This window comes from Rhineura floridana, chromosome 7 (assembly GCF_030035675.1).
Source record: "Rhineura floridana isolate rRhiFlo1 chromosome 7, rRhiFlo1.hap2, whole genome shotgun sequence".
NCBI lineage: Eukaryota > Metazoa > Chordata > Lepidosauria > Squamata > Rhineuridae > Rhineura > Rhineura floridana.
Window position 1 is genome coordinate 125,757,826 of NC_084486.1, and position 12,794 is coordinate 125,770,619.

At 41.5% G+C, this 12,794-nt stretch overlaps 1 protein-coding gene across 2 annotated transcripts in view; it reads right to left on the minus strand.

Moving 5' to 3' along the window:
* Window positions 1-12,794, minus strand: part of LOC133388530 (uncharacterized) — a 53,611-nt gene that overhangs the window by 16,385 nt on the left and 24,432 nt on the right. Inside the window, exons 9-14 of one of the 2 annotated variants that reach the window (XM_061634489.1) lie at window positions 9,067-9,287; window positions 8,722-8,972; window positions 6,317-6,448; window positions 5,941-6,079; window positions 2,976-3,029; window positions 589-669 (exon numbers count right to left, since the gene is read on the minus strand). In XM_061634489.1, coding sequence (XP_061490473.1) covers window positions 589-669; window positions 2,976-3,029; window positions 5,941-6,079; window positions 6,317-6,448; window positions 8,722-8,972; window positions 9,067-9,287 — 878 coding nt within the window. The remainder of the gene's footprint in view (window positions 1-588; window positions 670-2,975; window positions 3,030-5,940; window positions 6,080-6,316; window positions 6,449-8,721; window positions 8,973-9,066; window positions 9,288-12,794) is intronic. The other variant, XM_061634490.1, reaches the window with a different exon arrangement.

Consider the following 12,794-nt stretch of genomic DNA (forward strand, 5'->3'; position numbering starts at 1 on the left):
TTTCCCTTCCATTGAAATGCCTTGAAGTTAATTATATAATTAATTGCATAATGAATTATGTTTCAGCCACAGCAGATAGCATGAAGGTTTTAGCAGAAGCCGAACTGTAGCGAAATGGAAACAGTGCTGATTGCGATGAACACAGGACGGAATAGAAATTGCTAACTTCTTACATTCCTAGCTGAGTTAACTATTCAAAGGAGTGATAATAATTAATGGAGAGAGAGAAAGACAGGAATAACTTTATCTAGCCAAAAACTCAGATTACGGATCAAAGTTGTTTTCTATTATATGTTTAAAAGTGTTGAACTGATTAAACAGCTCCCTCTAGTGGATTCCTAAAGACACAGTAATAGTACATACAGAGATGTTAAATTTACGCTTTTTTATTATTTGATTGCATTTAAATTAGGTGTTCTGAATCTTTGTGGAAACACAAATGCATGGGTTTTCCAGCTGCATGAGTTTTTCCAGCAGTGAATATCATTACATCCAGGTTAAGTAAAATTTAATGTTAAGATCTTGCAATGTGAAAAGCTTAGACAATTACTGTATGCTAATCTTATTTAATTACACAAAAGCCTTTACCTGAAGTGTCATTGCCCTTTAGCCGTTTGTTGCAAAGCTCGTCTTCTGAAAGACTGGTGCTGGATTTTCGTCTTTTGGTGCCTAAGGAATACACGGCAAAGGACATAGTTTCAAAATATGCAAGTTGTTATGCTTTCTAAACAAGGACACATGGCCTTAAATCTAAGGTTTCTTCTTCATGAGCAGAAGGCTCCTTTGCTTGCACAGGGAAGGGATTTATAGATTTTCCTCCATCTCAGCCCCATGCCTCTTCTAAAAACTGGATCTCTTGACCTCTGGAACCAAAGCAGCTTTTGGGGAACACAGTTAATGACTGTGCCTTGTTCCGGTTCTTCCCACACCCACAGGTTTGTTGGCTGCCCTATCAGCCAGCTCTCAGACCTCCGGATGATGGCCCTAAATGCCAGATGCATAATAAGATGGTTCAGCATCAGGGTAGACCTGAGGGTCGGGGAGGGGGGTTGCTGTGGTCTATAGGAGCTCCATCTCCCTCTGCAAGCACCCTGTACATGTGATTACTGGTCTGGAGTGTTTGCACCTTGTGTTGGGTCAGCAGGACAGACTGGGGATTCTGTTGGTGTACCGCTCCCCCCCCCACTGCCCAACAGACTCCCTAGCTGAGCTGACGGAGGTGGTCTCAAGTGTACTGTTGAGATCCCCCAGACTGTTGGTTCTGGGGGATCTCAACATCCATGCTGAGGCCACCTTATCCGGGGTGGCTCAGGATTTCATGGTTTCCATGACAACCATGGGACTGTCCCAATATGCCATTGGCCCAGCACATGTAGCAGGGCATACTCTAGACTTGGTTTTTGCAACTGGACATGGAGATGGTGATCTGAATGTGGGGGGCCTTACATCAGTCCCTCTGTCATGGACAGATCACTGCTTGCTGAAGTTTAGACTTACAGCGGCCTTTCCCCTCTGCAAGGGTGGGGGACCTATTAAGTTGGTCCGCCCCCAGAGACTAATGGATCCGGATGGCTTCCAAAGGGCTCTGAGGAGTTTTCCGGCTGATAGGGCTGGCACTCCTGTCGAAACCCTGGTTGAACTGTGGAATACAGAAATGACCTGGGCAGTTGACATGATTGCTCCTGAGTGCCCTCTCCTGTGCAGAGCTCGTACGGCTCCATGGTATACCCCAGAGCTGAGAGAGATAAAGCAATATAGGAGACGGCTTGAGTGCAGAGGGAGATGAACTCCTGGGGGATGCAATTACACACTGTTAAGTGCCTATGGTAAGCTGTATTTAAGGGCAGTGAGGGCAGCAAAAAACCAGTATTTTGCTGCCACTATCAAATCACCAATCTGCTGAGACAATGGACTGGATGAGGGCTAATAAACTGAGGCTCAATCCAGACAAGACTGAGATGCTGCTAGTGAATGGTTCTTCTGACTGGATGGTGGTTGTCCACCCTGTCCTGGATGGGGTTGCACTCCCCCTGAAGGAGCAGGTTCGTAGCTTGGGGGTTCTCCTAGAACCATCTCTGTCACTTGAAGCTCAGGCAGCCTCGGTGGAACAGAGTGCCTTCTACCAACTTCGGTTGGTGGCCCAACTACGTCCCTATCTGGACAGGGATAACCTGGCTTCAGTTGTCCATGCTCTGGTAACCTCCTAGCTAGATTACTGCAATGCACTCTACATGGGGCTGCCTTTGAAGACAGTTCGGAAACTGCAGCTTGTGCAAAATGCAGCGGCCAGATTGGTAACAGGGACCAGACAGTCCGAACATATAAAACCGATTCTAGCCCACTTGCATTGGCTGCCTGTATGTTTCTGAGCTCGAGTCAAGGTGCTGGTTTTAACCTATAAAGCCTTACATGGCTTAGGACCACAATACCTGATGGAACGCCTCTGCCGACATGAATCCACCAGTACACAACGCTCAACATCCAAGGCCCTCCTGCGGGTGCCTACTCTAAGGGAAGCTGGGAAGCTGGCAACAAAGGGAGAGGGCCTTCTCAGTGGTGGCCCCCAAATTATGGAATGATCTTCTTGATGAGGTGCGCCTGGTGCCAACATTGTTATCTTTTCGGCGCTAGGTTAAGACTTTCCCTTTCTCCCAGGCATTTTAGCATGTGTTTTTAAATTGCTTTTAAAAAAATGTGTTTTTAAATTTGTATGTTTGTTTTTAACGTTTTTAATTGTTGTAAACCGCCTAGAGAGCTTTGGCTATGGGGCGGTATACAAATGCAATAAATAAATAAATAAATAGCAAATGGGGGAAGGGAAATCAGAAACTTCTATGCCAATATATTTAAACTTGCTAAGTCTTGAACAGTCCCACTGGGAACTTATCCTTTACTAGTCACAGTCAGATGACATGTGTACATTGTACAGAAGTTCCCAGCCACTTGGGCCATGCATACTGTTTTAAATAACTTACTGTGTGTGGATCTTTTCTGCTTATTGTTATTCTGATTATGTAGGATCCAGTCACCTGTTAAATGGAAATGTTTTCAAAAGAAAATTAAGGCCTGGTATATAGTAATCAGCAGTGCAAATGAACATGCCACAATTTTCATGTAGAAGAAGTATTAATCTCTTTCCCCCTTCTCAGTAAAGCATAAACAAAATGTCAAAGGACCTTTTACAATTATCTTTCTTTTGTGACTTTTCTCCATGAAGGAAGCTTTATCCTACTCATTGTATTGCAAGTAAATGACAAGAGTTACTCAGATTTTTTTAGATTTTCCTGTTTTATTCATTTTTAAAAAATGTAACCCCCAAGAGTTCAAAGTGGTTAATGAATCACCTTTTTAAAAAAAGAAAACAGACCCTACCACACATAAAAGTATAGAGCCACTGCAAAAATAGTAGAATGAACAACCATCCAGTAATAGCTTTGTCAGCTGCTAAAACCTAACCCAAACAGAAGATCCTGTAGTCCTTTCGGAGGATATTTAAGACCTTTTGGTCACTTGGCAACAGTAGAAAAAGCCAGGTGGTCAGTGTCTGAGGGCATCCCACCATTAGAGACTGCCCTTGTGCAGCATAGCTGGCTAAGCACACAGATATTTTTCTCCAAGTTCTTTACACATTGCAGAGAACTGGTAAAAGGGCTCTGGTCAGAGCCGGTGCCAGGCATGACTGGGCCCTTGGGCACCAGCTTGCCCTGGGTGTGCAGCTCCTGCCTGTTTCACCTACCTCTCTCTTGTCTCCTGTTGTGAAAGCTCCCTCCCTGCGATCCGCAGCAGGAAGGGGAGCGCTACCCCCCCACCCTAATGAGGGGCCTTTCAGGGGCCCCTGTGGGCCACAGGGCCGCCGGCCAGGGCCCAACCTGGCCGCCCTTTGGCACCAGTCCTGGCTCTGGTACATGCAGAAAACTTTGGGGAGGGGCAGAATAAAGCTACAATCCAATACATATCTATTCAGAAGTAAATTCTATTGGATTAAATGGGACTTACTCCCGGGTAAGTATGTATTGGGTTGCAGCCTTAGTCTCTTATTTTGTACTAGCCTTTAGAAAGGCCTATGTAACGATGTGGGGAAGAAGGAAGAAGGCAGGCAAAGTCAACATCAGGGCCTGCTTCAATTGAACAGTCCTTCTCCCACCTCCTGGGGTCAACTTTACATTTTATATCATTTATTTGTTTTTTGGTATTTTAAAATTATAAACAATAATTTTGCCTTAGCAAAAAGGTGGCATAAAATGTGATAAATTAAACACTGCAGTTCCTCAGTTTGAATATACCAAAAAGGCAGAAAATACTTTAAATAAATAAATAAATACATCTATTAACTTTAAGGTGATATCCACATTTAATCATACTCTGAGTAGCTCCACTGAAATCAGTTGGCAAGTTGATTTTGAGTGTGACTAAAATAATGTCCACACTGAGCCAATGCCTCTACTCACACTGTGTCTAAAAGCTTTACTGTCTTCTTTGCTTCCTGAATAAACCTTATGTACAAATTCAATAATTGTTAAATGAAGCATCCAGAGGTAATGTGTGAAGCAGCACTAGAAGAATGGCTTCTGGCAAACTGTTTTGATAGATTTGGATAGTAGCAATTGTAAAAAAAATAGAAAAACAGGAATTTGGAAGCTTGCCTTTATCAGAGCATGGATTGTTATGGGAATTAAATGATCGACTCAAAATTACCTTTGCATTTGAACCAAATTATGGGTGCAGAGTGCTTTTGGTCTTTGGTCCAATCATACCATATATTTCAGTGTGGTGTAGTGGTTAGAGTACCAGACTATGACCTGGGAGACCAGGGTTCAAATCCCTGCTTAGCTATGAAGCTCACTGGGTGACCTTGGGCCAGTCACTCTCTTAACCTAACCTACTTCACATGGTTGTTGCAAAGATAGAATGAAGAGAAAGAGAAACATGTTTGCGTGCCATGTTGAGCTCCTTGGAGGAAAGGTGGGATATAAATGTAAGAAATAAATAATAATAAATAAACTATTGATGGAGTAAAGGGTAATAGAGTAATAGTAATGGAAGAAGCAAGAATGAGTATCAGAGGAGAACGTAGCCAATAATTGCCTAAATTTGTTTATATTTCTATATTGGTTATACCATTTTAGAAAGACAGCAAAACATACAAAATGAGAAAAAATATAATTAAAATGATTATTTTATTTAAAATATTGTATACCTAGAGCATTTCCCAGTTCAAAGCAATATCCTTCCCACTGATATTTTTATTTGTTGTGGACAGAAAATAGTAATAAATATTAATTTTAAAGATCATTATCCACAGAATACACATTCATATTCATATCTATATTCATATTTAGTTCTTTGTTTGCTGCCCTGGACTCCTGCTGGAAGGAAGGGCGGGATACAAATTAAATAATAAATAAATAATAAATAAATATTCTATGTATGCATTCACCTTTTTTTTTTTTTTTTTTTTGCAGACCTGCCCCTAAAACTCCGTATCTCAGACTGTTCCCTAAATTCTCTCTGAGTTTAAAAAGCATTTTGGTGAAGTTTTGGGTGGTAACCTTTGAATCAGAAGCTGTAAAAAGAATCTGGGTGTATGTGTGCATAATATGCATAGGCTCATTTGGATTGCTGCCAAATATTTTGACCACAATTCATTGTTAAGGCTGTAATCCTCTTCATATTTACTTGAGAATAAAACCCACAGAACTCAGCAGGATTTACGTCTGAGTAAACATGCATGTGATTGAACTATAAAATCAAGTTATTTATTTATTTAAAAAATTATACCCTAACTTTTCACCATATGTCTCAGAGCAGCTTACAAAAAATAAAAATAAAAATATACAATATACAAAATTTATAACAAATTAAAACATCATTTGTCCCAAGTAAATCAAAGGGCATTAAATGGTTATACTGTGCATTGAATTATGTATCATGAATACTTACATTCTCGAAGCTTTGCTTTCCACACGGTTTCTTCAGATTCCACATCCATCAAAGATAACACAAGTTCTGTTGGCTGTTCTAAATATACCTCAAAGAAATGTTTCTGTGCTAGGGTAGAGTCATCAACAAACTTTATTTCCTAGAAAGTGGATATCAAAATAGTTTTTTTAACTAATCTTTTGTCAAAGCAAATAGTTTGTTTTCTTAGCTAAGCTTTTATATAATGCATGTATGGAATTATTTAAAAATGTGTCAGGACTCAATTACAATAATATCTACCATGAAATCAGGAGTACTGCAAAAATGACAAAATCAGCTTCTTTTACAAAATGACACACATTTTGAGAAACAAGTTATAGAAGAATGAAGAACATACCTCAGGGAGTATGTCAGCTTCTGGAACACTAGTTAATTTGTATTTCTTTCCAACTTCAAGTAATTTATTACAAGGGGGTTTCTCGATTTTAATGAATCTATTAGTAGAACGTTGTACACTTTTTGACACATCCTAAAATTAAAATAGACCTTTTTGAAATTGTGATTCCCCAACCCACGAAACTCAAGACCTACCTATACTTGAGATTTTCTCTATTTTAAACCAGTAAACCTTTTTTAATCTACTCAGAAATTTTGGCTCACCCCCTGCCCTGTCCAACAGCTGAATGCAATCATCGTATATCTACTGGGATGGCTCACCTAGCAATTTCTGCTACACAATGTGCAGGGCTCAGATGAATGAACTCTGCTGTCAGGTGTGTGGAGGTTCCATCTCATGACCCACTAGGCCATGAAGTGTCACTGGGTCATAGAATCATAGAAGTGTAGAGTTGGAAGGGGTCTACAAGGCCATTGAGTCCAACTCCCTGCTCAATACAGGAATCCAAGTTTAAAGCATATCCGACAGGTGGCTGTCCAGCTGCCTCTTGAATGCCTCCAGTGTTGAAGAGCTCACCACCACCCTAGGTAATTGATGGCATTTTTGTACTGCTCTAACAGTTAGGAAGTTTTTCCTGATGTCCAGCTGAAATCTGGCTTCCTGTAACTTGAGCTCATTATTCTGTGTCCTGCACTCTGGGATGATCAAGAAGAGATCCTGGCCCTCCTCTGTGTGACAACCTTTCAAGTACTTGAACAGTGCTATCATATCTCCCCTCAGTCTTCTCTTCTCCAGGCTAAACATGCCCAGTTCTTTCAGTCTCTCCTCATAGGGCTTTGTTTCTTGTACCATGATCATCCTCGTTGCCATTCTCTAAACCTGTTCCTACCCACATACTAGAATTCTTTATTTCATTAGTTGGAAATTCTAGTAGGGATTAGAATAGAGCAGTGATTCCCAACCTGGGGGCCACAAAATTATCCAGAGGGGGCAGCAAATAGTAAAGAAATGAATTATTATTTTTTTTAAAGTCTTCATTCCCTGGACACTGGTTGACACCACCCCTTGCTCCCCAAATGAGAGGGGAGTTTTGCTGAAGCAGCAGAGCATCTTTCAGGCATGCCAAGGGCAGGCATCTGCCTATAAAGCAACTGGAGGATGCCAAAGGAGGCTGAGGGTGGAGCTACCAGGAAGAAGAGGGGATTACTATCGCCAACTCCCATCTCCTCACACGGCCACTGCTACTGATGCCCTTACTCAGAACGAAAGGAAAAGGCTTTTTGTGAAGCAAAAAGAAGCAAGGCTGCAGGAAAGGCTGCTTTCCCCCTTCCTTCCTGAAGCCAGCCTGCCTGCTTTTTTTGGCTCCTGCTTCATTGCCACCTCCTTTCAAAAATTATTCTTATTTGTGAGGACACCCAGATCTTGCCTTCAGCCCAGACGGAGCCAAGGAGCAGTGAGGAAGCTCGGGGCTCGCTTGCCCCCCATCTCTGAGGCTAAATGTATGTGCCAGCATCCCCCCTTCCTTCCACCTACACTCTGCCTTTCCAATCTCTCTCCGAGATGCTGTGACAGTTAAGGGCTTCCCCCCTGCCACATGCCCAAAAGCATGCATGCCTGCAGATGCTTGCAGGAAGGGCAGGTGTGTTTGTGCGCTGATCTGTCTTCTGCTCCACTCTCATTCCCAAAGTGCACGCTAACCAAGTCATCAGTTCTGATGATCATCCCAAAGCCTAAAAGCACTAACCGTCCCCCTCAATCTACCCACCCTTTTGTCTACACAATCTAGCATCCCCACATTGCTGCTTCTTGATTTTTTTTTAAAAAAAACTCAGCAGGTTGACTGAGGCTGGTGTCCACATATTTTAGCTGAAATGTATTTATTTAATTATTAGTGCATTTATATCCCACTTTTCCTCCCCCCCCTTTCCATTTTATCTTTACACCAACCCTGTGAGATAGGTCAGGCTGAGAGACTGTGTCTGGCTCAAGGGCACCCAGTGGGCTTCATGACTGAATGGGGATTTGAACCTGGATCTTAGTCCAACATTGAAACCCACTGGTGTTGGGAGATAGGACTGTACATCTTCAGACTGATGGGGAGGGGACACCAATTTGATTGGAACTTTGCATTAAGAAAAGAAAGCAACATCTCCCTGTTTGCAGGCTGCCTTTTATGGAAAGGGATATTTGGAGATGTGATTTTGCCATGCACTATTTTTTCAGTTAACAGAGACTAAAATTACTATTAGCGTGGGGTGGGGGTGTCACAAAATTATTTGAGTGTACAAAGGGGGTCCCATACTCATACAGGTTGGGAAACATTGGAATAGAGGAAAATAATGCACTGAGAGCAAAGCAGGTGATTTCAATTTTCAAGAAAGACATCAGGGAAAAAAATATCTTACCTTTATAAATGAGCTATTGTTACTGGCAATATAGACATGGAATTTCAAGGAAGGATGGTCATTGACAACTTTGTATAAAATAACAACCCCATGGTAACACACTGGATCATATTTCTCAATAACTGGACCAACGGGAGACAGTGAGCTCACACGCCATTTGACATGTGTAGTAGAATAATCAGAAGAATGCTCAAATTCTGGACCATTACTTTTGAAATGGAACACATTGAAGATCCTGTCAGAGAAATTGTCTGCAGAGAAATACCAAAACGTTAACAATTTCTAGAACTAGAAAGTGCCACAGTTGATATATTAATATATTTAAATTCATTGAACAATTCTTACCATTCAGGCAGAGGGCATGTGGAAACTGAATAGAAGTAAGAACAGAAGGTGATGCACATTTGACATCAAATATAGGGCCCACAACAATCCAGGGCTCTTTAACATAAGCAGCATACTTGGTCCAAGACAAAAGGGAATATTCAATGACAGCAGCTTCGGTTACTTCGAAGATTAACCCTGTGATAGTACACTGATAAATTCCTTCAGTGTCCAGCTTCAGCCTAGATATGTGACACATAAAGTGTAGCTTTCAGTTGATGGAACATAATTTGTTTCAAAGGGAGCATATATGTGTGTGTTTTTCCTCCTGCATTTTTATGCCCTTGCAAATACTTATTAAAAATATATTAATGGAATACAGATGTTATCACAGCTCTTCCTCTATGAACAGGAAGCTGATTCATTTGGAGACCTTCCCAGTCCAATGCTTATGTAAGAAATGCACCTTCTGTCAACCTATATTTATTTATTAACTAATTTATAGGGCACCCTTTTGACCTACTTACTAATCACTAAACTACAGTAAAAAACCAACAGTTAAAACAATTTATATGACAGCAACACAAAGATAATTTAAAAACTTAGCAAAATGCATAGCAGATAAAAAGCTATATACTCTAAAAAAAACAGCCCTCAAGATTACAATTGCATGATAAGGCCTAAAATAAGACTAAGTGACTCAAAATAAATAGGCTGTTGCAACAGCTAAGGTCTTCTTAATAGGAATAATGGTTCTTGGAAGCTTGACTTCTTTAATTCTGATTATATTCATTAATTGACAAACTTGGCTTACAACAAAACTAAACTCTGCTTCTACAAACTGTGAGGAAAAAGAAGAGAGAAGAAAAGGGCAGGAAAACTAGTTGCTTTCACTTCTCATAATATTCAATAGGTGTTACATAAAAGATATCCCTTTAGGCCTCTCTATATGTTACACCCAAACCATTTCTCATAAAGTGACAACAAAAAGTTTCAACATAGGCTTTATAAACCCAAAGCCTTACAGAGTTCAGGCCATCTGCAGATCCAAGGGGAAGGAGTTCATTAATCTGGGGTCCACAAATACAAATGAATATTGTAGTTTACAATCTAAAACAAATTTACTTTAAGATTGGTGTCATTCACTGCTCCCCCAACACACAAACCATTTAGAAACCTAATACTGAGTTCCTAGTTTTCTATAGTTTTTGGTTTGGTTTGCTAATATTATGCTGAACTGCACTCTCTGTGTATAGACTAGGGTTGCCAGGCTCAGCCTCCAAGAGGTCTTCTGTATCTTTAAGAGTAGTGCAGGGAGAAGGGAGAATTTCACCTTGTGGTTTTTCCCATTACAGTGTTACAAGAAAACCTGCACTTGGCTGAATTTTCTCTACTCTTAAAGATACAGAATCATTCTCAGGTCCTGAGCCTGGCAACCCTAGTATAGACCCCTTAGATCAGCCTTTCCCAACCAGTGTGCCTCCAGATGTTGTTGGACCACAACCCCCATCAGCCTCAGCCAGCATTGCCAATGGTCAGGAAAGATGGGAATTGTGGTCCAACAACATCTGGAGGCACACTGGTTGGGAAAGGCTGCCTTAGATTGTGGTTCTTACCAACAGTGTCTTCAATTAATGCATTTAGATATACTTGTAAGCAGAACTTGGTAAAGTTACTTTTTTGAACTACAACTCCCATCAGCCCAATCCAGTGGCCATGCTGGCTGGGGCTGATGGGAGTTGTAGTTTTAAAAAGTAACTTTTCCAAACTCTGTTTGTAAGTACTAAGCAGTAAAGGTTGCATTCTTTGATAATCATACTCAGAGCAGACCCATCAAATTAATGGACACAACTAACTTAGGGCCATTAATTCCAATGAATTCCAATGAGTCTGCTATAAGTATAACTTAGTTGGATACCCTTTGAAGGTATTTCAGTAGCTTCCAGTTTTTATAAAACAAGCTTAATTTTCATAACTTCAGAATACGCAACCCACCTTGCAGTGTCCACTCCTAAAAACAGTATCCTACTATCATCAAGGTGGATAGAATCATCTATCTATGAATATTCTAAATACCAAAGAAACCTCCCATTCTCTCCACCCCAAAGGACAAGACAGAAAAAAGGATGAGCCTCTCCTTACCCTTCCTGCCAGATACTACAGAAATATAGGGATGACATCATAGAACAGAGGCATAATGTACTCTTCTGTCTCTTCTACTTTGTAAGGGTGCAATCCATCTCACCTTTCTGCCAGGCTGGGGGGACTTGGATGCCATGGTCCCCCATCTGCGCTGGCAGGCTACCAGCACTGTCAGGCTCCGTCAGCTGCAGCCCTCTGCTGTGGCTGAGCTGCAGCACCACCAGGAGCCTGCCAGTGCCACCAGAGGTCTGCTGGGGATGGCCAGCCTGGTGGACAGAGGGCTGGCAGAAGCCCCAAAAATGGGGTATGGCAGGGGTGTGGCAAGGGTGGAGCCATGGGGGCATTTGCGCAAGATCCTCCTCGCATTTACAGCTCCTCCCAGGTCCAGATCTGTCCAGGATCTCCGCCGGCCAAAAGGCCAGCACAGTAACAATTCCATTGTGGCCTACGGGGAGCACTTGCTCCCCTGGAGGCCTGTTCATGGGAGCTAGCGTTTCCTGGCCAGTTCATGCATGTGGCTCCCAAAGGTGCCGGCATTCAGCCAGGCAGGCGGCTCCTGAGAGGGAGGAGGTTCCCGCAGGGCTTTCCACTGGCTCCTCCTCCGCTGGCCTCTTCCTCTGACTCCCCGTCATTTGGATTGCTCTGTAAGAGTGTACATGTGTGCATTTGTTGTTCTTATGGAGACCCTATGAATCAGCGACCTCCAATAGCATCTGTTATGAACCACATCTGTCATGAATCTGTCTGTTCAGATCTTGTAATTTCAGGCCTGTGGCTTCCTTTATGGAATCAATCCATCTCTTGTTTGACCTTTCTCTTTTTCTACTCCCTTCTGTTTTTGCCAGCATTACTGTCTTTTCTAGTGCATGATGTCTTCTCATGATGTGTCCAAAATATGATAACCTCAGTTTCATCATTTTAGCTTCTAGTGATAGTTCTGGTTTAATTTGTTCTAACACCCAATTATTTGTCTTTTTCGCAGTCCATGTTATGCGTAAAGCTCTCCTCCAACACCACATTTCAAATGAGTTGATTTTTCTGTTATCCGCTTTTTCCACTATCCAACTTTCACATCCATACATAGAGATTGGGAATACCATGGTCTGAATGATCCTGACTTTAGTGTTCAGTGATACATCTTTACATTTGAGGACCTTTTCTAGTTCTCTCATAGCTGTCCTCCCACGTCCTAGCCTTCTTTTGATTTCTTGACTATTGCCTCCATTTTGGTTAATGACTGTGCCGAGGTACTGATAATCCTTGACAAGTTCAATGTCCTTCTTGTCAACTTTAAAGTTACATAAATCTTCTGTTGTCATTACTTTAGTCTTCTTGACGTTCAGCTATAGTCCTGCTTTTGTGCTTTCCTCTTTAACTTTCATCAGCATTTGTTTCAAATCATTACTGGTTTCTGCTATTAGTATGGTATCGTCTGAATATCTAAAAATAATTGATATTTCTCCCTCCAATTTTCACACCTCCTTCATCTTGGTCCAATCCCGCTTTCTGTATAATATGTTCTGTGTATAGATTAAACAAATAGGGTGATAAAATACACCCCTGTCTCACACCCTTTTCTATTGGGAACCAATCGGTTTCTCCATATT